This window comes from Mesoplodon bidens, assembly GCF_964165515.1.
Source record: "Mesoplodon bidens genome assembly, chromosome: 1".
In the NCBI taxonomy this organism is placed as follows: domain Eukaryota; kingdom Metazoa; phylum Chordata; class Mammalia; order Artiodactyla; family Ziphiidae; genus Mesoplodon; species Mesoplodon bidens.
This window is the reverse complement of record NC_138176.1, coordinates 198918222-198943592: the sequence shown is the minus strand read 5'-3', so window position 1 is coordinate 198943592 and position 25371 is coordinate 198918222. Positions and strand designations below refer to the sequence as shown.

General features: G+C 48.3%; 1 protein-coding gene across 8 annotated transcripts in view; it reads right to left on the bottom strand.

The window, feature by feature from the left end:
• FNIP2 (folliculin interacting protein 2) overlaps window positions 1–25371 on the bottom strand; it is a 128740-nt gene that overhangs the window by 40631 nt on the left and 62738 nt on the right. For 6 of the 8 annotated variants that reach the window (XR_014016410.1, XR_014016411.1, XR_014016412.1 and 3 more), the window contains exons 2-9: window positions 23151–23277; window positions 19805–19933; window positions 17029–17129; window positions 15957–16028; window positions 14142–14242; window positions 13885–13974; window positions 12252–12323; window positions 5178–5307 (exon numbers count right to left, since the gene is read on the bottom strand). Coding sequence is in view for 5 of the 8 variants with exons in the window: in XM_081241310.1 (XP_081097436.1) it covers window positions 5178–5307; window positions 12252–12323; window positions 13885–13974; window positions 14142–14242; window positions 15957–16028; window positions 17029–17129; window positions 19805–19933; window positions 23151–23277 (822 nt within the window). In the remaining 3 variants the exon portion in view is untranslated. The remainder of the gene's footprint in view (window positions 1–5177; window positions 5308–12251; window positions 12324–13884; window positions 13975–14141; window positions 14243–15956; window positions 16029–17028; window positions 17130–19804; window positions 19934–23150; window positions 23278–25371) is intronic. The other 2 variants (XM_081241312.1, XM_081241311.1) reach the window with 1 other exon arrangement.

Sequence of the window (25371 nt, the reverse complement as noted above, 5' to 3'; positions counted from 1 at the left end):
CCTTGTCTTGTTCCTGATCTTAGTGGAAATGGTTTCAGTTTTTCACCATTGAGGACAATGTTGGCTGTGGGTTTGTCATATATGGCCTTTATTATGTTGAGGAAAGATCCCTCTATACCTACTTTCTGCAGGGTTTTTATCATAAATGGGTGTTGAATTTTGTCGAAAGCTTTCTCTGCATCTATTGAGATGATCATATGGTTTTTCTCCTTCCATCTGTTAATATGGTTTATCACATTGACTGACTTGCATATATTGAAGAATCCTTGCATTCCTGGGATAAACACCACTTGACCATGGTGTATGATCCTTTTAATGTGCTGTTGGATTCTGTTTGCTAGTATTTTGTGGAGGATTTTTGCATCTGTGTTCATCAGTGATATTGGTGTGTAATTTTCTTTTTTAGTAGTATCTTTGTCTGGTTTTCGTACCAGAGTGATGGTGGCCTCATAGAATGAGTTTGAGAGTGTTCCTCCCTCTGCTATATTTTGGAAGAGTTTGAGAAGGATAGGTGTTAGCTCTTCTGTAAATGTTTGATAGAATTAACCTGTGAAGCCATCTGGTCCTGGGCTTTTGTCCATTGGAAGATTTTTAATCACAGTTTCAATTTCAGTGCTTGTGATTGGTCTGTTTATATTTTTTATTTCTTCCTGGTTCAGTCCTGGAAAGTTGTACTTTTCTAAGAATTTGTCCATTTCTTCCAGGTTGTCCATTTTATTGGCATAGAGTTGCTTGTAGTAATTAATCTCTCATGATCCTCTGTATTTCTGCCATGTCAGTTGTTACTTCTCCTTTTTCATTTCTAATTTCATTTCTAGTTCTGTTGATTTGAGTCTTTTTCCTTTTTTCTTGATGAGTCTGGCTAATGGTTTATCATTTTATCTTCTCAAAGAACCAGCTTTTAGTTTTATTGATCTTTGCTATCGTTCCCTTCTTTTTCATTTATTTCTGATCTGATCTTTATGACGTCTTTCCTTCTGGTAACTTTGGGGTTTTTGTTCTTCTTTCTCTAATTGCTTTAGGTGTAATGTTAGATTGTTTATCTGAGATTTTTCTTGTTTCTTGAGGTAGGATTGTATTGCTATAAACTTCCTTCTTAGAACTGCTTTTGCTGCATCCCATAGGTTTTGGATTGTTGTGTTTTCATTGTCATTTGTCTCTAGGTTTTTTTTTTTTTTTTTTTGTTACGCGGGCCTCTCCCTGTTGTGGCCTCTCCCCTTGCAGAGCACAGGCTCCGGACGCACAGGCTCAGCGGCCATGGCTCACGGGCCCAGCCGCTGCGCGGCATGTGGGATCTTCCCAGACCGGGGCACGAACCCGTGTCCCCTGCATCGGCAGGCGGACTCTCAACCACTGCGCCACCAGGGAAGCCCTCTAGGTATTTTTTGATTTCCTCTTTGATTTCTTCAGTGATCGCTTGGTTATTTAGTAACATATTGTTTAGCCTCCATGTGTTTGTGTTTTTTACGTTTTTTCCCTGTAATTGATTTCCAATCTCATAGTGTTGTGGTTGGAAAAGATGCTTGATACGATTTCGATTTTCTTAAATTTATGAAGGCTTGATTTGTGACCCAGGGTATGATCTATCCTGGAGAATGTTCCATAAGCACTTGAGAAGAAAGTGTATTCTGTTGTTTTTGGATGGAATGTCCTATAAATATCAATTAAGTCCCCATCTTGTTTAATGTATCATTTAAAGCTTGTGTTTCCTTATTCATTTTCATTTTGGATGATCAGTCCATTGGTGAAATTGGGGTGATAAATTCCCCTACTATGATTGTGTTACTGTCGATTTCCCCTTTTATGGCTGTTAGCCTTTGCCTTATGTACTGAGGTGCTCCTATGTTGGGCGCATAAATATTTACAATTGCTATATCTTCTTCTTGGATTGATCCCTTGATCATTTTGTAGTGTCCCTCTTTGTTGCTTCTAGTAGTCTTTATTTTAAAGCCTATTTTGTCTGATATGAGAATTGCTACTCCAGCTTTCTTCTGATTTCCATTTGCATGGAATATCTTTTTCCATCCCCTCACTTTCAGTCTGCATGTGTCCCTCAGTCTGAAGTGGGTCTCACGTAGACAGTATGTATACAGGTCTTGTTTTTGTATCTATTCAGACAATGTTTTGGTTGGAGCACTTAATCCATTTACATTTAAGGTAGTTATTGATATGTATGTTCCTATTACCATTTTCTTAATTGTTTTGGGTTTGTTATTGTAGGTCTTTTCCTTGTCTTGTGTTTCCTGCCTAGAGAAGTTCCTTTAGCAGTTGTTGTAAAGCTGGTTTGGTGGTGCTGAATTCTCTTAGCTTTTGCTTGTCTGTAAAGGTTTTATTTTCTCCGTCAAATCTGAATGAGACCCTTGCTGCGTAGAGCAACCTTGGTTGTAGGTTTTTCCCTTTCATCACTTTAAGTATGTCCTGCCACTCCCTTCTGGCTTGCAGAGTTTCTGCTGAAAGATCAGCCGTTAACCTTATGGGGATTCCCTTGAGTATTATTTGTTGTTTTTCCCTGTTTTCAATATTTTTTTCTTTGTACTTTATTTTTGAAAGTTTAATATGTGTCTTGGCATGTTTCTCCTTGGATTTATCCTGTATGGGACTCTCTGGGCTTCCTGGACTTGATTGACTATTTCCTTTCCCATATTAGGGAAGTTTTCAACTATAGTCTCTTCAAATATTTTCTCAGTCCCTTTCTTTTTCTCTTCTTCTTCTGGGATCCCCATAATTCGAATGTTGGGGCGTTTATAATGTTGTTGCAGAGGTCTCTTGAGACTGTCCTCAATTCTTCTCATTCTTTTTTCTGCTCTGCAGTAGTTATTTCCACTATTTATCTTCCAGGTCCCTTATCCGTTCTTCTGCCTCAGTTATTCTGCTATTGATTCCTTCTAGAGAATTTTTAATTTCATTTATTGTGTTGTTCATCAGTGTTTGTTTGCTCTTTAGTTCTTCTAGGTCCTTAAACGTTTCTTGCATTTTCTCCATTCTATTTCGTAGATTTTGGATCATCTTTACTATCATTACTCGGAATTCTTTTTCACGTAGACTGCCTATTTCCTCTTCATTCGTTAGGTCTGGTGGGTTTTTGCCTTGCTCCTTCATCTGCTGTGTGTTTCTCTGTCTTCTCATTTTGCTTCACTTACTATGTTTGGGGTCTCCTTTACGCAGGCTGCAGGTTCGTAGTTTCTGTAGTTTTTGGTGTCTGTCCCCAGTGGGTAAGTTTGGTTCAGTGGGTTGTGTAGGCTTCCTGGTGGAGGGGACTGGTGCCTGTGTTCTGGTGGATGAGGCTGGATCTTGTGTTTCTGGTGGGCAGGTCCACATGCGGTGGTGTGTTTTGGGGTGTCTGTGAACTTAGTATGATTTTAGGCAGCCTCTGTGCTAATGGATGGGGTTGTGTTCCTGTCTTGCTAGTTGTTTGGCATAGGGTGTCTAGCACTGTAGCTTGCTTGCCGTTGGGTGGAGCTGTGTCTGAGCGTTGAGATGGAGATCTCTGGGGGAGTTCTCACCCACTGATATTATGTGGAGCTGGGAGGTCTCCGGTGGTCCAGTGTCCTGAATTCAGCTCTCCCACATCAGAGGCTCAGGCCTGACACCCGGCCAGAGCACTGAGACCCTGTCAGCCCCACGGCTGGCTAGTGTTGAGGGGTCTCCTGCAGAGGTGGGGGGTGGCTGTGGCTCACTGTGGAGACAAGGACCCTGGCAGCAAAAGTTCTGGGAAGTACTCCTTGGTGTGAGCCCTCCCAGAGTCCGCCACTAGCCCCAAGAAAGAGCCTGTAGCCTCCAGTGCTGGATCACCTCAGGCCAACAACCCAAAATTTATATTTTTAAGGTTTATTACAAATTTATCTCAATGTTGTTATAACCTATAAAGCTCCAGTAACAGCTGCAATGTGCACAAAGAGCTTTCCCCAAATAAAAAAGTTATCAAAAATTATTTGTCAGCTTGCATTTGCCAGGAGTGACTAATGCTGCTTTCAGTTATGTCAATTGACGTACACATTTTGATGACCTAAACAAATGAATGTGCAGAAAAGTGAGCCAGGAAAACCTTATGATGAAGGAAGATAGTGAGTGAAGTATTACTATTGATTATATAAAATTTTTTACACCAAAACATTTTAGTAATTTATAACTTTGTGATAATAGTCATGTATCACTATTATTTCTATTATATTTGGTAAGTAAATTATTTTTAATGGAAAAGCCTTACATCCATTTTATAGATTACTCTGAAAATGCCTGAAGCCCTGGAACATAATGTTTCTTTAAAAACAAACAAACAAACAAAACTAACACGTGATGTTAATTTTGGGAGAAGGGGGCCAGTAGCCTGATGCCCTGCACACGCCTTGGCTCCCCCGTTTCTCAGCCTGTGCTTTCAGGTCCCCCCTTCACGAAGGCTGCCCAAACCCCAAGACCTCCCGCGAGTCTGCGTCCCTCCCCCGAGCCGCACACCCCCATGCCTCTCTGAGCGTTTAGCACTTAGTTCCTTCACACCACTGTTTACGTGAGCATTGTCTCTGTGAGCTCCTGAAGTGCAGGCCGGCAGCCAACTCTTTACCCCTTCACAGAGCTGACACATGCCGACCTCTACTCACTTACTAAGGTAACCAACTGTCATGTGAGTTTTTAATAGGTACAACCTATCTTAATTCCCTTTTAAGTTTTTGGGTTGTAGAAAGAAGAGGTGGGAAGGTACTGATGTAACATCATCATAAGCTAAAAACGTGCATTTTGCAACATAACTAAACTTTAGAAAACCAACTGAAACGAAGGCAGAGAATATCTCGATGCTGTCTCTATTCATAGTAAGACTGTTGACTGTTTAAGAATTTGTTTCACCAAAAATTAACCATCCTTGAGTTCATATATTTTCAAAGACCACACTGGTGTCACCGTAAGCCAAGGAAAGATTTATTCCAGCCTTCTAACTTACAAAGGCTACACCTGGAAGGGACCCAGTGCAAAGAGAGCACACACTCACTTTAAATCAATGCCAAAACTACCCAGGTAGTCCCAGTGTCTTTCCCAGAACCTCTCACCTGTGAACTTCCAGGCTGAGCTGAAGCCGAGCGGAAAACTCCAGCCCGTTTGTGCTGACAGCAAGTGAGTGCAGTGTCTACCAGCATCGCCGGGCCGCCCGCACCAGTGCCCTGCACAGCCAGGGGAACCCAGCTCACCTCCTGGGAATGATGCCGTTTTCCAAGCTCGTGGTCTGGCTCCGAAGCCAGCGGCGCTGGTAACTGCTGGAGGAGGACGTGGAGGAGCTTGGCGACGGGAAGGGTGTGATCAGAAGGCTGCTCAGGGAGGCTGCGGGAAGAACATTGGGAAGTCGAGAGCTGGGCTCCAGGAGCCCACGTGCACCTACGTGAAAAATATCCATACAAGCCCCGGGACGTAACTGTTCAGGTTCCACCGGCCACAGCCAGCAGGGGGAGCCGCTCTCAGGCTGTAGTACAGCCAAGAAAACACCCTTTAAAACGAACAGGGGTCGCCGACACGGCAAGGGCATCGGTGACCAGGCACCAGCCCCACGTTCCAAATGTAAACAAACATTACTCATCCAGTCAGAGGACAGCCTGCAGACTTCGGATACAACGAAGAGTCCACGGGAGTACTGCTACTGCTGCCCGAGAGGCAGTGCCGCACACGGAGCCGACTCACGCGCGTGTCCCCCCTTGACTGCTTGGTCCCCCTGTGTTTCGAGGTGAAACCCAGGCAGAAGGGTACTTGCCCCGCAAAGCACCCTCTCCCGCCACCATCTCCAGATACACAGCACTTCCCGCTCCCACCCCTCACGACTCCCTCGGCTCTGCAGGAGGCACATCTGCTCCTAGACGTGCGTTCTGCTTGGATGACTCGGCTGCCCTCAGCCTCTCTGCGGCCTCCTGCAGAAATGTTGCCATATGAAGAACGAGCACATGATTACGCGAAGGACAGCGATGCCTGTCTCAATCGGCAAGCATGGCAGAAACAACGCATTAGAACACAAATTTCTAGAGAGAGTTCAAAGCCTGAATTTATTAAAAAGTTTCCAATGGTCAAAGCTGTAGGCAGAGCATTTAGATTTTCTCTCCCCTCCTGCCCCCCATTAAAAGAAAATCTTTCTTCTGTTTGGTGGTGATGGTGAAGGTGATGGTGGTGGTGATGAAGGTGATGGTGGTGGTGATTATGGTGGTGGTGGAGGCAGTTATGGTGATGGTGGTGATGTTGGTGATGGTGGTGGTGGTCGTCATGGTGATGGAGGTGATGGTGGTGGTGATGAAGGTGATGGTGGTGATGATGGTGGTGGTGATGAAGGTGATGGTGGTGATGATGGTGGTGGTGGAGGTGATGGTGGTGGTGATGATGGTGGTGATGGTGAAGGTGATGGTGCTGGTGGTGGAGGTGATGAAGGTGATGCTGGTGGTGATGTTGGTGATGGTGGTGGAGGTGATGGTGATGGTGAAGGTGGGGATGGTGGTGATGATGTTGGTGATGATGGTGATGGTGGTGATGAAGGTGATGGTGGTGGAGGTGATGGTGATGGTGAAGGTGGGGATGGTGGTGATGTTGGTGATGGTGGTGACAGTGAAGGTGATGGTGGTGGTGATGGTGGTGTTGGAGGTGGTCATGGTGGTGGTGATGAAGGTGATGGCACCCCTCTCCAGAACCAGGAGGACGGAGACCCCCACGCTGGCCCTCCCCGAGCATCACATCCCAGGGCCCTCTCTGTCCCGTCTCTCACAGGTGGCCTCACTCTGTGGGTCGTGAATCTCCCTTTGCCCCCGCTCCCCGTTTGTGTGCATGTGCGTGCACGTGTGTGCATGTGTGCCATCTGTCTTCACACCCAAACAGCACAGTGGCCAAAACTCGGGTCCTGTCTGAACACTGTGACGACGTGTGCTCTTGTCCTGAAGGCTGACCGTAAAGCACTTAATAAACATGTCTGAACATACGAGCTAGAGGTTCTCCTCACACTGATGGTTTTACTACTTTCCAGGGTGCAGAGAATGAAGATATTACCTTCCTGTCCGTGATTTGAGTGTGCTGCTGGGGAAGGGAGTCAGCAGCTGGATGGAGGTGATGGCTGACCAGGCTGGGAGGCGGGTCCCAACCCCAGCTGCCTGGACCTTCCTCTCCCCCTCGCCACGACCACCAGATTGCAGCTTCTGCGCCACCCGTGTCCTCTTTCTAAACTACAGCTGACTGCTCATGGCTGGAGCACTTGCGGGCACTTGTGACTGAGATACTGGCTCAACACCAGTCTCCCCAGGCGCCTCCTGCTTCCCTGGCATGGGGCATGCCCGCATGCCCCACTCGTCGTCCTGTTAGAAACTGGAGAGTCGCCCTTTGTCCCCCCCGCCATGCGGTGTGTCCCATTAGTCCCCGAGCCCCGCCAGGACCACCTTCCAGCACGGCTGAAACCCATCCCTCCTCTCTCCCGAGACCTTACCTGAACATTCCTAAGAGCAGCCACTCAAGTAACCTCTTGAGAATGAATTTATCTTTCTGATTCATATATGCACAGGGGACACATTCACAGTCTCCAGAAAAGAATGAGAATGCACTCCCTCCACCGGTCCTGGGGGGACCCCTTCCAGAAACGTTCGATGAACACGCTTTTCTATCTTTATATATGGAGAGAGATCTTGTATATGCCTTTTTTTTATCTTGAAATATAAATGACCGTTTACTGCAACTCACTGCTGATCAACTTTTTTCACTTAGAAATATATCTAAGAGAACTTCTATTTCGAGGCCTGCTAGGCTGCCGTGCCCTTCCAATCACAGCGTGGGGCTGCTCTGTGGGACGAACGTGACTTAAGCAGGCCCTGGATGAACATCTAGGTCACCTCCAATGTTCTGCTGGTGACAACAGCTCATCGTGTTTTCTACTCCTACTTTTCACCCTCCACAAAGACACTAGACAAATGGTTGTCAAACTTGCTATAAGTAAAGTCTATGAAGATGAACATCAGATTTTATAGACGTCTCCCTCATACAAAAAATCATTTTCCTTCATACAAAAAATCAGGAAATAAGGCAAAGACCGTCGAGTAAACTGCTAATACTCTAATGTAAAAAACACTGTGAGCTTGGAATTGAGTTTGTTCCTTTACTGAGGACGTGTCTTTAAAAAAAATAGGTGGATAGATAGTCTAACCCATTAAAGCAGTAAATTGGATATTCTTGTTATTGCTCTATTCCTTATTCTGCGTGTGTGACAAGCTATGTAAAGAGGCACTGGGGCACTTATCATGAAGGGTAAAATGTATGAAGGCATAGATCAGAATTAAGATTTGATTTCCTCTCTGTTATTATAGTAAGCTACTGAATAACCCAGAAAAAACGTTGGATATTCTTCTCAGGTACTATTCTAAAAAGAGAAAGAGGGGAAAAAAACCCAATGAACTGTTTTAAAAAATTTTATGATAAATCAGATAATCCTTTTACAAACACATGTGTGCGCACGCACGCACATACACACAGCGGTGAGTTTGGGGGAGAAAAAGTTAATGGGAAAAAAATCTATCTTCTGCCCACCTCCCTCAGTCCTGTACCCCCTGCCCAACTGATCTACTTTAGCAATGAATATACGAGGGCAGTTTTTTCTGGAGCAGTTGGTGAGGCACCAAATAGACCTAAAATATGGAGCCAATCAGGTTCCCCCTTTAGCTGCCCCAGAACAAGACTAAGTCCAAGTCCTCACAGGGCGCTGGTGCCTTTTGTGATGAGGCTCACCCCCCCAACCAGTCCCCGACACTGCGGGCACATTTTAGCTGGGCAGCCCCAGGACCTATACCCCTGCGCAAACGAGCTTCCGAAATCCGCTTCTGCTCAACGCTGATGCAGTTCTTTCCTCCCTTCCGGCTGTCGTCCCTCGAACACCCCTGTCCTGGGCGCCACCCCCAGGCCCAGGCCCCCGGCTCCCACAGGGCGGGCGAGGCAGTGCCCCTCACCCGCTGTTTTAACTCTGGGTTTACATGGAGCTTCCTGAGGGCAGGTGCTATGGGTCACTCATCTTCTACATCGCCCCAGCTCTGGCAGTGCCTGCCAGCCTAGGGGGTACAAGATTGTTATTCAATAAATGTAATAAATGTGGCTTCCCGGCCTGACTCAGGGCTACCCTGCCAACTCCTTCCCTTCACCTCGACTGCAGCAAACTGGCCCAACTGTGGAAGCCACCACGGTAACTGAGCTCTCCTATGACAGGGGGCCCTGGGGAGTGCAAACCCAGACAGCGCTTTGCAGCCCCGGAGCACACGGTGCACGAGGGGCATGCGGTCAGCACCCACAACATTCCTCCCTGAGCGGGCGGAAGACAGGTGCGGGGAAGGGGCTGGCGGAGGGCAACAGAGACCCTCGGTGTCTTGTCTTTCTGCCGGGGAACCGTACTGTGTGCTCTCAGACTCCTCATCCGGATAGAGTTCCTCTCTGTAGAGGATGATTTAAAAAGCAAAAAATAAACAAAGAAGCTTTTCTAAAGTTACTTCTTTACTGAACTACTGGGGAAGAAAAAGACTCTGAGGTCACTCTTCAGATGTGACTTGTGTGCTCAGAGTTTTGGGGCAGCCGCCATGCAGCCAGTTCATCATGAAGATGAACTGGTGTCAGCTGTGACTTCAGAGCTTCTGCTGGCCTGGTACTGACAGCTGCAAACATTCCCCATCTCCAAAGGCGCCCGCCTAGGTAACCTTGGCAACGAGTGACGTCTGGGGGACAAAAGGTCAGAGGAACTGCACACAAGCACTGCTCTCTCGTTTAAAAAAGGCGTTTCCCACAGGAGCACTGGGGTAAGCACCGACACTGCTGTGTGTGCCCTGCAATGAATCCATTAACTAAATGCACGGCAGGCCGGGAGCCGGGTGTCTCGCCATCGGGGGCGGTTTGCAGATAAACCGGGCGGGGAGGGTGGGATGGCCCACGGGCTCACAGATGGTGGGCAACACGGAGAAATCAGCAGCACTCATGTGTCGCTGAATGCAGGTGCAGGCATCGCCGACAGCAGTACGCACAGAGACACAGAGACACAGCTGGCACAAACGCACACTCCTGCTTGCTGGCCGAGAAGGCCGTTGAGAACAGCCCTCCAGGTGCAACAAGCATATCTGGGGTCCAGACCCTGGGACCTAATTCCGTCTCCAGTGAAAGGACAGGGCAACATGGAGACACGACTGATTCTAGGGATGGGGCAGGACATATATGAGGCACGTCTGGAGCATCCTGTAGTGCCAGAAAGCGAGGAAGGGCTACACACACACACGCACGCACACACACACAGGTTAAAGAAACACAGGAGCCAATGGAAAGCGCTCCATGGCTTCCATGGCCAAAGCTGGAGCCAGGTGAGCGACAAAATAAAGCAGTACTGGGGTGACCTGAAGTGTAAAGTAAGCATTCTGAGTCCATATTGATGTGAATGACTGACTGACTGGACGGATGAGGAAGGAGGACAGGCTGCCACGCAGAAGAGCTCCAAGTAGCTGACGCAGGGCCCTGCCCGCAGGAGACGGGGAGAGGCCAGACAGACACTGTGCCAGCCAGGTGACCAGGGCCACCATCAGCGGTCATAACTTACGCTGACAGCACATACCCTTGGTCGGGGGCAATGAAAGTGTCACCGAACCTCCGTGACCTCTCTTCCAAAACCCGGTCCACTCACGTGCAAAGCATCCAACAAATTCCAACAGCTGGCATTCTACACAGTACCTGGCCGCTACTTCTGGAGACTGTCAAGGTCGTCACAAAACACAGCAAGTCTGAGGAACTGCCAGAGCCGAGCAGAGTCAAACAGACATGACAACTGACCGCCCCGTCTTACAAACTAAGATGTTAACGACAGGGGGGCTCCACTGGAGTTCCCCACTACCATCTCGATTGCTCTGCAAGTCTACAGCTGTTCTGAAAAATAAATCTATTGAAGGTATTTTCCCCGGCTCTCAACTCTTCAGACAGGAAGTTACAAATCACAGAAAACAGGAATAAAGCATGTCTGTAGTTTCTCTCCATCTTCCACTGCGAATTCAGGTCCAACAGTCGGAGTCGCCGCTCTGCTCCAGGCCGAGGACCCCGGTCCACACAGTGCGGGCGACGTGAGCGACCAGCCACGGCAGGGGCACGAGCGGCCTCTGGTGGAGGGCGAGCCTCCCAGGGCTGACCCGGGGGGTTCAGAGCAGCTCCCGGGACGGAAGGGGAGCAGAAGGCCCCCGGGGGCCCCGTGCAGCCAGCCCCCCATCTGCCCGGACTCCCAACAGGAGGGCGGGAGCCTCGAAGGAGAGACGGCGGGTTCAGGGGCCGAGCTGCCCACAAAGCCAAAGCTCACACTGGCATCAGCTTCACCTCTGCTCCCTCCTCCCGAGAAAGTGTTCAGACCCGGCTGCTACTGACCTTTCACATCAAGGCAAACGTGGCCCTCGACTGTCCCGCTTCTCAAAGAACAAGGGACACTCGCCTTAGGAGCAATTTAGAGTTGGAAGGAACAGGCTGGGACCTGGGACCGTCTGCTGCAGGGCTTGCACCTGGACACACCTCTCCTCCACCCACAGATACAAAGAAACTATAAGGGACTAAAAATAACTGGGGGCATGCTGCAGTTGGGGCACATTATGGACAAAAGATACAAAGGGACCAAGAAACCCAACTGCCACTTCTGAAGAGCCTGGAGCAAAAGCAGGGCACTGCACGCGCCGCCTGCACTCAGCACCACCTGAGGGGCAGGCAGAACACCTAAGCCGCCCCTCTGGCCTGATCCCTGGACACACCCCTGCCCTCACGCCTTACAAGGAACTAGCTCACCCCCCTCAGAGAGCGAGCCAGCAAGGGAACCTGTCCTTTGTTCTCCTTCCCTCATGCTGCAGCAGGGGCCCCAATAAAGCCTTGCCTCCATTTCTTGTCGGGCCTCTAGTCAATTTCTACTGATCAAGGAGGCCCAGGGCCCTGGTCAGTCACCACTGGACATGAGGAGAGAAGGGGTACAGGAGACAAAATCTAGAGCATCACGACTCCAGGACAGAAGAAAGAGTGAGCAGGTCAGCGGACAGCCCCCATGGTCGCAGCCAGAGGGATTCCCCTGGACCCTATCCTTCCCCTGGCTGGATGCTCAGGACTCAGCAGGTCCCAGGACCACAGGCTCCAGGAGGCTCCCCTCTTTTTAGTGGGGCGCTGCTCGACGTATGTTCGTCTCGCAGGAGCCGTCCCTGTGCACGTCACACCCAGATCTCAGAGGGAGGGCTCGCCCTCCACGGGCGCTGCGGCAAGAGGAAAGCACGTACCTGAGCGGGCGATGCCGCTGTCCCTGTCTTCGCTCTGCCCTCTGCTCGGCATGTCGACCGGGGTGCTGTGCACTGCAGGAAGCAAGGAGACCTGGTCACTGGGCTCGCAGAGGCGGGCTGCTCAGACCACCTGCACTCGCTTTACGCCTGCTGGCGGTGGCCGCACGAGCACACACATGGAGGGACGGGAAAGCAGAATGCAGTTCAGAGAAGACAGGGGAAGGGGCGGGCAGAGGCCAGCGACCACCTGCCCGCGCCTGTCCCCTGGCAGCACGACAGAGGCTCTTCCAAGGGACGCTCGCCTCTAAAAGAAGCCGAGTCATCAGCTGTGAGGACACTTCACACGACGAGCAGACATCCTCGAGCAGATACGTTCAGCCATTTTCCTCATTAGTAGTAGTTAGATAGCATTTAAGTATTTTCAGTAGTTTCAGGGTACTGAAATACTGCAAAATATTAAGTACTTTCAAAATGCTTTATAACCAGTTTCAGCAGTAACTACAGGCAACCTCGAGAAGAGAAAGGCTTGAAAACCATTTCAGGAATTTAAAAAAAACCTTTTGTGTTTTATAACCCCTCTCTTGGCAGACAGAAACACTTATATTCATTTTCAAATATCTCTTCCTCCGCCTCTTTTCCATATACACCCGTACACAACGCTACTGTAGAGCTGCTAAGAAAACACTCTAAAGGACTGCAGACTTCTAGGAATGCTTCATGTTGGTCTCAACTGTGTACTTGTTGAGCTACACGGTAACTCACACGTCGCTACCGTAAGCTTTACGGTGCAGGAGAAGCCTGCAGCTCTGCCTGATTATTATACTTGCCGGCTATTTTGTGAAGCGTGTTTATTTTCACAATTTTAAGGAGAGTATATAAACATGTTATCCTCACCCGGAAGCAGGCAGGAGGGTGTCAGTCAGTTAAATAGGGTGCCTAGCATATTTCAGCTACGGTGAAAAACAGAATGCAGAATACCGTCTGCGGTAAACACAACCCCTCATGTTAGCAATGAAGCCTCCCACACTAATCACGCCAGCCTGCGGCAGACATTCGACAGCCTGAGCTAGAAGGCCAGGCTGGTCTCAGGATGTACCTACCCAGAGATGGAGGTGGCTACACCTGTAAAGAAGCTGGAAAGTGCATTTGAACTACTTAAATGCTACGGACAGAGAGAGGGAGAGGGAGAGGGAGAGGGAGAGGGAGAGGGAGAGGGGGAGGGAGAGGGAGAGGGAGAGGCCGGTCTTCCATGCTCTTGTTAGAGTGACTTTTGAAGACACAGTGCAGGTAAGGGTGCAGGTGAAAAATGGGTCAAAGATGCCACGGCAAAGAGAAACAGTTCACAGCAGCGGAAGAGGCCGAGGAAAATCGGAAGATGTTATCCTCTTAGAAACACGAAGGGCTCATTTCAGATCCAAATTGGCTTACGCCGTGGGGGTATTAGCAGAGACGTTTCCAACAGGGGTTCTGGGGTGGAGGTTTCAGAACGCCAGGCGCTCGGCAGCATTTGGAACTAAACATCTCACGAGCCCCTTGGATTTCTAGAGAGGCGCCCAACAGATTTGTTTCTAAGAATCTGCCCAGGATTTACTAACGTGCGCGGGTCGCACCGTACTCAGCATTCCACACAAACCTGCAAAGAAAGAGGCACTGCGGCTGAGCCGGTGCGGTCCTCCTTCAGCCGCCCCCAGTGGCAGTTTGCTGCCGCATCCCTGCAGCACACCTGGGGCGGAGACACACACGGGGGCGGACAAAGTACACACACAGAAATAAACGCAGATTAAAGATAATGCCACAACAAAACAACACCACAAACTCAAAGAAAGCAAAACGCACACCCACGACGGCGGGACCCGGAAAGCAAGACCCCGCTTACGCGGCGGAGTTTACCTAGGTTACTTCCAGTACGACAGGGACCCAGGTTATTCTGATTTGTGTTCAGTCTCCCCAGGTTAGGATCTTGGTTGATGTATTCGAAGCTGTCTTGCAAGCTAAGTCCAGAGAGGTAAGGAAGGGAGAGAGAGGAGAAAAAACATCAAGGGACGAACAAAGCTGTTTGCTAACAGATAACTTTTCTTCATGAATTAATCAAGTCTCACATCTACCAAAGAGACTTAAACTTTAGGGGAATTTGTTGTGGGAAAAGACAAGAGAGGCTTTGGGAGGTAGTTCAACCTATAAAACGAAATGGCACATTCCAAACAATTTCACAATATAATGTAATGAGGGACACCGAATTCTAAAATCTTCCCCTGGTGACTGACACCTAGGATATGGCTATTCATTTCAAGGGTAATTTTATATAAACCCTCAAAGTGAAATTCATTTTAACACTTAGTTAACATCCATGAGCAATTCAGCAACCTTCTTCAGGCGGAGCATGTAACAGAAATTATGATTCTTATAGGAGTTTGATTTCACAACTTCTTAAAAGTTAGAATTACTCATAAACACACGTGAGAGAAGCAGCTTTTAATAATTTATTGTATTTGTTAACAAATGAAATAAAGATTTCGAGGGTAATATAGCATAATGAAGCCAAAATAATTTTTACTTAAATCTGAGCTTGATATTTTATTAGAGGGAGTTAGTATAATAAATGTTCAGGTACTATCAAGGGTCAGAAAAATAATACCTCACAAAAAAATAAATACCAATTCCTATACTGGCTTACGTCATGACAATCCAGTGTTAAATGCTCAAAAAAGTAAATTCATTATTCTGTTGAAAAGTAAGCAGACTTACTCAAAGGTACCCAAATTTGCAGAGGAACATACTTTTAATTTCCTAGGATTGTAAAAAATAACAGCCTTCATTTGACTGCTAAGAATACCCCTTTAATTTACAATAAACATTTCTTCCAACTTACCCAAGTGTAATAAATGTTCTGTTGTTTTATTCAAAAAAGAAGTACATGGAATATTTCTGCTTGAAAAATTCAAAATATACAAACAATTGTGCCAGAGTAAGAGTTAAGTTAGACATTTAAGTATTCTTAGTCTACACAGAAGTGTAAAATTAAGAGGGGGGAAAAAAACTCGGGAGTGAAAATCAAAATACTGCCTAGCCTGAGTCCCCACCAACCACAGAGGTTACACGGATGGCTCAGACAGACGATCCGTCCTGCCATTCAGGTGTCTCTCAGCTTGGGAAACTCACCCTGTGCCTCATTCCTTCAGAAATAAATAAACGAGCAGACTGACAGGCGAGATTTTTTTGTTTAGTTTTGTTTGCTTTTGTTTTGGTTTTGGCCGTGCCACGTGTGGGATCTTAGTTCCCCGACCAGGGATCGAACCCAGGCCTCGGCAGTGGAAGCGCGCAGTCCCAACCACTGGACCGCCAGGGAATTTCTGAGATTTTTTTTAATAAGATGAAATAATATCCTTTTCCCCTTCACTTTTCATCCCCAGGGAATGAGAACATGGTGACTGGCAGTAGGAACAGAGTGGGTTAACAGGTGAAGACCCCCAATGTATGTATGTAGACCATCACTTGTCTTTAAGGCCACCTGCTAAGGTCCAAGGCCCCTTCATACTCACTATGTATTGGACAAAGGCCACCTTGAAAACCCCTTTGTTAATGTGGACTCATCCTGCTTCTCAGCTCAAAAAGCCTTATGGCCCTCAAAGAATGACTCTATCCAGAAACAGCCACTTGGAAAATTGGGGGGGGATGGGGAGGGGAGGGGGAAAATCCCGCACTTACTTATTTGTACTCCCACAGAAGCTGCCCATTCTGGCGGAGAAGACTTTACTAACCATCAGCTGTGGAGGAGAACTGGAGAAAAAACAAATGGACAGAAGAGGGAGAGATGCATGGGGGGTTTTTTGTTTTTTATTTTTTGGGTTTTTTTTTAACTTTTTCTGAAGCTTTTATTCATTTCTCTATCTTATTTTACAGAAAATGAGATGTGCATTTTTCAAATCACTGTATCAATGGGGTGTCTAGATTTTTTTCTAATTTTATCATTTTAAAATCCCAAGAATGTTAAAACCCTGAAAGAGAGCTATGGAGACATTGCCGGGGCCATTTTCCTTGGGAGCAAATGTTTCAGATGAACAAACTTCACTTAGCAGAAATATTGCAAAGCAGAAGTTTGTTTTTTTCTCAGGTTACATTTTTCACCTGCCACGTGGCACAGATGAACAGACAGAAGGTTTATAAGTGCAGGAATGGGAAAAGGCTTCCTTTCACACATCGTAGAGCTTGTGCCTCCAGCGAGTTAAATTCTATTCTGACATGCAAATAAGGAACGTGTTCTTTAATGTCATCACATTCTGCTTTTTGCAGAAACTTTTATTCTAGACACCATTCCCTAGAAACAAAAATAAAACTTGGCATGCGTTCAATAATTTTAAAAGATAAGAAAAAATATGTATCTCAATACAAGGAAAAAATCATGACAAATTTTAATCTGAAAATGGAAAATCTGTGAAATTTTGACTTTAAACTTTAAACTTAAAATATTTGAATAACTCTGATTAAAAGTATTGCTATTACTAACCTAGCAGATATTCAAAATGCTTTGGTATGCATTTTTCACTTACAGTACTTAGCCAAAGCTCAGGATTTTGTCCTGCTAAGCTGATTCAAGGTCAGAGTGATGCAGAAAATGTCAGACTATTTTAACTGCTAAAGATATATAAAAGATATCAAGTGCTAGCAAATATGAGATGACAAAGCTTAGATTATTATTCTACCGCATAACTTTTTTGCGCATGTTTGTATGGAGTCATCATCCCCAAGCCACGTCTCACAAGCAGTGGCCCGAACTCACCGTATGTAGTGAATCTTCAGGGTGGAGCCTTTGTAGCTCATGGCGACCGAGCCGAACATCATCTCCCCAAGCATGTTGACATCAGAGGCGGGTCGCGTGTACTACCAGACATGCAAGAAACCAAAATCGTGTCGAGTACAACACAGTAGAAAATAATGTGCAATTTTGTTGGTAATTAGAACCATTTCTCAAAGCAGCAACTGATCATTTCACAATCTTAATCTACAATGGTGACTGCCTACTTTTTCCCCCAAATTATCACTAATGTTCACGATTTCTTCTTTATACACTATATCCTGGTACAGGATGCAAGCGCTTCACCAGAGTTCATTTTTAATCTGGTTATGAGAAACCACGACTTTCATCGTCTCCATTTACAAAGTCTAAACAGATTAAGTGATGGAAGAGGCAGAGTAATTCCTCTTGATACTAAGAACACATCCTGAAGTGAAATATAGCTCAGGGTTATCCAGCCAAAATCAACGTGTGGAACAAAAATGCCAATCGGTGTGGGCAGGGTTTCGTGGGTCCGAAAGATAATGGACAGTCTGGTCACCCCAAAGTTTGACTGAAACATTTTAACATTTTTTGACCCCCTAGCTTCTGACCAGTCTTCGGCATCCCCTTGTCACCACAGAGGGTGGACGGCACCTTCCCCCATCCCCCGCTATTCAAACGGCTCCTGTCACAGCCAACGGGCGCTTCCCAGTTTGCTTTATTAAACGTCTCACGGTATCTGATGCACATAATTGCTCTCCTTTTTATATTTTTTAAATTACTTTTAATTTTTTTTAGAAAGGCAGACTGTCACGTGCAGCGCCTCATTTGGATGTGTCTGGAGTCTTGGAAGCTCGACTACCCTACGTTCTCCTACAAATGGACCTTGAGAGCTTGTCTGGAGGTTCTAGCAGGGGAGCGCAGCTACTCGTATACCCTTGACCGAAGAACGGTCCTCCTCTATCGGGGAAGGTCGTCCTCTCCGACCGAGCGCGCAGCTTCGGGAGGGACGCACCTGGAACGGTGAGGGAGGAAGGGGACAGCCGCCTAGCCAGCCCGATCGGCTGAATCAACCCTGGAGATCAACGGGGTGACAGACGTCACAGCCAGATCGCCCTCACATCCTGCTCTCCCTTTTAAATCTCTACCTTCCCAAGTCATCCCTTGGACAGGGTTGTTCCTCAGAGGGCCCTCCTATCACTGTCTGCGTCCTCAACCGCCGCTGTGATTCCGGTTATTCCCAACAGGATCCCCCAAACCTTCATCTCGGGGCCCGGACTCCCCTGGAGCACAGGCGGCTGGAAGCCAAACGCCTTCACTCACATGACGTAACACTGTGCGTACTGTGAACCTATGATGACACACAGGTGCCTGCGTTTGGATACAGGATGCTCAGTTCCCACTGTAAGTGGTGGTGACACATGCTGAGGATGGACGTGAGCATCAACCAAACCAGTGCGCACGACACCCGCACGGCCTGACTGAAACCATACCTCCATCTCCTGTGACCCAGGCCATCAGCCAGACTCTCTGCTGCCTTGCTTTCTACCCAAGCAAAACCATGGCAATCAGCCTTTCAACTCCAAATCCACACGCATACACGTATATATCCATACACACGGACACACATATACACACCTACTTACACCTGCTCGCAAAGGAGGAAAGAGGAACAGACATCTATCCGCCTGATTTAACGAGCCTCCTACCAACCTCTTCTCGCTTCCTGCAGACAGAAACTAACAGGCTTTCACGTTCTTTATGAATAACTTCCACCCATCACCTCCATTTCTGAACCTGCTTTTTCTTGGGGTACAAGGTCCACGTGCCAACTGCGATTCTCAACTCGCTGAAAATTTCACTCTATGCTGTCGTAACCACATACTGCTTTGAGAGCCGGCAGCTCTGTGGAATAAGGGCAGATGCACAGCAGCGATCCCGACCGTGAAACGAACAACGTTCTATACACCTGTGGCTGCTGGTATACACCTCCCTGGCTTTGCTGTGTCAGCAACACAGTAGACAAAATTCCTCACAGCTCCAAAAATAAAAATAAACACTCATACATCCTCCATCAAGCAGTACCCTTCTGCTATTCAATATTTATGAAACCTCTTTCCTTGTGCCCAGCTGGCCAATATTTCTCAATATACCAGCCCTTCACACTTCACACTCAAGTTAGGTCTTGCCTTTCCATCTGCTCCTATACAAGGCTTTCTTCCTTCTACTGGCAAGTGCTATTTTCTCAGGATGACAATATTCATCCCCAGAATCCTCAGAGCTCTTAGAAAAAACTGGAAAACACATGTGCATCAATCTGGTTCTGACCACCAAGGAAGCAAAACAGGAGGGTTTACCTCCTTTGCAATATTTCTCTTCATTCGGTGTATGTTACACTGGATCACTGCTGCTCCATTATAGTTTTTATCAAGAGATAAAGCCAAAGTGTGAGCACAGCACTGGCCTGAAACACCTAAGAGCACGTTTTTTTTTTGGGGGGGGGGTTGTTTATTTGTTTGTTCTATTTTTATGGGAGTTGATGTACAATGTTGTGTTAGTTTCTGCTGTACGGCAAAGTGAACCAGTTACACGTTATACACATATCCCCTCTTTTTAAGATTCTTTTCCCATAGAGGCCATCACAGAGTACTGAGAAGGGTTCTGGATACTTAGTCTCCTATCCCAGGGACGGGGCCCTCAAGCAGCCATTATCCCCGAGGAGAAATGGCAGTAAATGGCTTCAGCCTACGGGGTATTCCGCATGCAAGGGTGGTTGTACCTGGTACTTTGGAAGCTGGTCCTTGGCATGTGGTAAAGATCCCCCGGAAGAGCCGTGGGAAGAGAGGCTGCCGCTGCCACGTCCTTGACAGCACTTGGCTGGCGTTTTCGTGGGGACGTCCTCCGTTTTCTGGGTGAAGAGGGAGAGGAGAGTAAACAAACCACCACCGCTGAGCGTACCAGGCTCCCCAGCACACGCTCACTGGGGGCCCCTTTCTCACATCGTTCTGTTCTGTTGAGCCTCAGCTGAATAGAAAAACCGGGGTGTTGTTGTTTTCTTTTAAACGAGGACAAAAGAGTGGCTCCTGTGAGTCTATAACATTTGGAAGAGGCAGATGCTGAGAAGGGTGATACAGGTGGTGGGTTATGTATTAAGACTATTCCCTTTATTTTATTATTATTATTATTATTTTGGCCGCACGGCTTGCAGGATCTTTGTTCCCTGACCAGAGACTGAACCCAGGCACCCTGAACTGGAAGCGTAGAGTCCTAACCACTGGACCACCAGGGAAGTCCTCAAGAACTCTCTCTTTAAATTATTCAACTCTTATTGACGTTTCAATTCATATTTTAAAATCATCGATGAGGTCTGACCTCTGTTCTGGTCGTTAGAGAGTTTTTTAGTACTATGTAGAGTCATACTCTATAAAATTGATGAGGATACAGACATTGCTTCAAATTTAAATGTTCCCCAAGCAAACGGAATTGAGAAGGCAGAAGTATTTATTCATTTGGAAAGACCAGCATGTGCTTTAATGGCACACCTCCCCCCGCACGGCTTTAGAGAAAGTCATGAGGTCAAGCTTGTGAAAGATGAGGGCAAAATGCTGGAACAGGGGCTCCTGTGATTACACAGCATGTGAGGCAACACGGCCTTCAAAGGTCACGGCTTGTAGAGGATTAGCTACTACACGTTCCCTATGTGGAGCTCATGGCAGATTTTTATGACAGTGACACAGAGGCATAAAGATACACCTTCACTAACGTTTCCCTTCCTCCTAGGCCAAGATACACTACTCCCTACAGAAGGAGCCTGTACCCTCCGTGATACACTGTTTCTATCCTGAGTCTTCTTTGCTTTTTTGTGTGCAGCTTTGCTTGGAAAAACATGAATGCAAGTGCAGCTTATCTAATCTCCAGTGTGACAGTCACACTGATGGTCGAATGCAAATGCCTGCAGTCACGGGCCTGCTGCTGACTCCTGACATTTCGTGCCTGCCCAGCGGGTGGGGGCCTGAAGATGGGGGAAGAACAGAAGGGGAACAGGAAGACTGCCCCCAGCGGTCGCGGGCGGGATGGCGATCCACGGCCCTACAGGGCCCAGAGTGACATGCGGTCCACACCCGCCCCACACTGCTGGGCCCACTGGCCGCGCCGTCCACGACTGGCCACAGGTCCTGGTACAGTGAGCAGAGCCCCCGCTGGACTCCCTCTGCAGCCTCGGGCAGTTTCCAAGCCTCCCCGGGCCCAGCTGCCTCTGTGAAGAAATGAGTGCATCCCAGGAAGCTTCTGTTCCAGACTCCAGGGTCATCACTGCTCCTACAGACAGGATTCCGGTTATTTTTGCAAACCGGTGAGAATTTTTTCCCTCCACCTGCTACCACCATCAGGAACCCTAGTGACGGAGCGTGGGTGTGCAACTACACCATCTGTGCAAGGCCTCAGGGAGACAGGAAGTGATGTGGGAAAACAGGGGGAAGCCATGTGCAGTCCACCATACAAAGGGCCGAGTGCTGGCTCACCTGAACTAATACCAATCTACCATGGAAGCCTTCGAGGAATCACCGAGAGATTTCTCATCCCCCCTGCTCCAGCCACCCACCTAACAAGCCCAGCAACGGCTATAGTGATTATCTACCTGGCCAGCTTCCATGTGAAAGCACCACAGGATCCGCACAGCTAAACTGCCTTTAACCAGACACTTTCCTTCCTGAAGAAACGACCATATCAGGAGCAGGACAAGACCTCAGCCCTGACGAGACAGAGACCCTGACATAAACTATTCAGCTACTTAGCTGCACATTCTCTAAACTGCCAGGATTCGGTCAGTACAGGCATCAGGTGAAAAGAAGGAACATGAAAAGGGGGAACACAAAGGGATTTATTTAAGTTGTAGACATCTGAATAACTGTTGAAAGGTGACAAGTCAGAAGTACACTGGATGGCCATCCTGAAGACTCACAGGGAGGACCGGACCTTGCTCCTGCCTGGACACATCACTCTACCTTTCCCATTCTGGCTCCGAGGGATCGAGAGCTGCTCTGTCCCCACTTTACCCACCCTCAGACCCCCACGCCCCCATACCACCACCACCAGCACCATCACCTCCATCACCATCACCACCATCACTTCCTTCACCATCACCACCACCATCACCTCCGTCACCATCACCTCCACCCTCACCTCCATCATCACCATCACCTCCATCACCGCCACCATCACCTCCGTCACCATCACCTCCACCCTCACCTCCATCGTCACCATCACCTCCATCACCGCCACCATCACACATCCATCACCATCACCTCCACCACCATCACTTCCATCACCATCACCACCACCATCACCTCCATCACCATCACCTCCACTCTCACCTCCATCACCACCATCACCTCCATCACCATCACCACCATCACTTCCTTCACCATCACCTCCACCATCACCTCCGTCACCATCACCTCCACCCTCACCTCCATCGTCACCATCACCTCCATCACTGCCACCATCACATCCATCACCATCACCTCCACCATCACTTCCATCACCATCACCTCCATCACCACCACCACCCTCACCTCCGCCACCACCACCATCATATCACCACCACTACTACCCCCACACTGCCCTCCACTATAAAAAGGAAATAAAACTTCCTTGGTCAAGCAGGCTTGGGTTGCAGGCCCTTTTGCAGATGACAGTGCATGTTAGCACCCTGCAGCCCCGTGGCAAGGAAAGCGCTCCAGTTTTGTCTAACCCAGCGCTATGTATCACCTCTCACTATCTATAGGTAATAGGAGACCTTCCCTTCAGGCGAACGCTTCATGAACTTTAGCATTCTCAGTTTTCCCATTAACAGCACACACCGTTAACGGCACATCCAAATCCTACTGGATTGCAACTTACCAGCAAATTCGCTTCTGGTAACGTCTAAAGTACGATGCTTAGCATCTGCACGATGACTTGCTAACAGTCTCACCTGTGTATATTAATAAGAACGCAAATGGGGTGGGCGGAGGGACCTCTGCCCGTGTTTCCTCTGAACCACTAACGGTGCTGTGCGATTCAGCCCAAAGAGCAGGCAATGGACTAACAAACACAAAGGAGGAAAGCAAATCCGTATTTCCTACCTGAGTTGCCACCTCCTCAATCTTGTGGACAGCTTTAGAATCAAACAAGACTTGTCTGCCTCTCCTTTCACAGTCCTGGTAAACTATCAGGCGAATCTCGTTCAGGTCCAACTCTGAACAGGACCAACTGTGGGTTCACAAGAGAGAAAGAAGTCGTGTTAGTGGCGACGCTTGGGATGGTCGCGGAGAGACAAGCCTCCCAGCCAGTGTCCGCCCGCACACGGGAGCCCCAGTGTGCAGGAGGCGTGATCCCCACAGACTCGGGCACACGGCCCTATCCGTGGACTCCGATGGGCCAGTGCCCATGACCAAGGCTAGGAAGGCTCCTGAGATGATAAACCACTGGAGAGGAAGCTTCTCCTTCCGAAGCGACTTTGGGCAGAGACGTCAGGCGGGAGCGGCCAGGGCTGTGGAGGGAGCTGAACCTGGCACCTGGGTTCTGGGGGCGTCACCGCTGAGGTCGGAGGCTCTAGAGCGTTCACGCCTCTGCGCCATCGGGCCAAGAACCTGCAGCCAGTCAGGGGAGCCATCGCTTTTCCTCTCCCACCCACCCAGGCCCAGGACAAACAGAGAGGGATCACATCTCCTGAAACTTAGCCTTTTCTTGTATCGTGGCTGGTCTGACACAGAAGTTTGGAAAACCAAGTACATCACAGTACAGCGTCTGAATGGCGGACAATGACCATCAGCGATAAAGCCAACCAAAAGCCACTGGGACAAAACTGCTCCGAACGCAGGTTCGTTCTCAAGCAACAAGTGAAATCAGAACGTGAGGACTAAAAAAGGGCAACCATCAAAATGCACTGCTCTGGGCATCTTCAGTTATATGTCTGTTAACCGGTCAACACAGATCTGAGTGCCTGCTGTGTAACAGTCACTGTGCTCGAAGCTAGAGATTGAGCAGTTGTTTAACTAAGCAGACTTGGTCCCTGCCCTCAGGGAGGACGCAGTTCAGTGCGCAACACTGGGCGAGTTGCCACGTGTAACTACAGATGTCCAACTGCGAGAAAGAAAAGGATGTGGTAAGACTCATATTTTCAGGTTTAAGCGGTGGCAGGGAGGGGCAGGGAAGTCCCTAGGATTTAAGCAAGGGACATTTAAGCATGACTTGAAGAAGTAGGAGTTAAAGAGAGATAGAGTGTGGGAATGAAGGACACAGCAGGAAGAGGACGGGACGGGGGAGATGCAGGAAAAGACAGGCAGAGGGAGACGGCGAGCTGCAGAGGGCGGTGGGCGGGCGGCAGCAGGGGCCAGCTCATCCCTGAGGGCAGGCGAGCAGGTCGAGAAACTCAGCCTGCACTTTCCAGAGGTCAGTTTGCAGCTCTAAGGAAAACATGGCTGGGGAGGATTAAGAGTAGAAGCAGGAGGGCCACGCAGAATTTACTCTTAAGAGTTTGGGGCCTTCAAACCAAGACTAGAGTGACAGCAACCGAGGGGGAGTGGAGGGGACAGGTACCGGCGGCAGGTTCAGTGTGGACGGAGGCCAGCGGGTGCCAGGCGCTGCGAGCACAGAAGAGGAAGGTGGTGACAGACGGAGAGTCAGAGGACAGACAACATCACACTGTACAACTAAGAGGTGGTGTAACAGTGAAGTCAGACACGTGTGGATACAGATCCAAACCCTCTGAGATCACGTTTCTCCATCAGTGCGACGGAAATATTAACACCAAGCTCACAAAGCTGCCGTAGGAATTAAATGAAAGTGCTTTACACAGCGGCTGACACAGGTAAGTGCTCCAAAATGCTAATAATTACCTAAAGAACCGTTCACGCTAACAATATTTTAGAAACATCGCTACAGCATCTGGTCCCCAACCACGAATTCTGCAACACCGGTCCTTTCCTTTTCAGGCCGTGGTAGTGAACACAGAACACATGCTGTTCAGGGAGCAGATTTGTTGACTTAAATCCTGGCCTCCAAAACATCAAGTTCTGGTTGCACCTTCTCAACAGCCTGTGCTCTAAGCTGCCAGGCCCAGCACCCTTGGTGCTGGTTTTGATACAATTCGGCAAGTTTGTTTCAGAAGTCGTTCGTCTCCTGCTCTGGGTCCAGGCCTGGCTGGCTGAACAAGTCCCCCTAACCCCACCTGGACTGCACAGCCAGGGCCTGTTTTTTGCCGTTGCGAGCTGAGAGCTGACCTGAGGACCGAGTCACCAGAGGAAGCAGAGGGGAGCCGTCAGTCAGCTCTCTGTCACCCCAACCCGACAAGTCCCGAAGCCT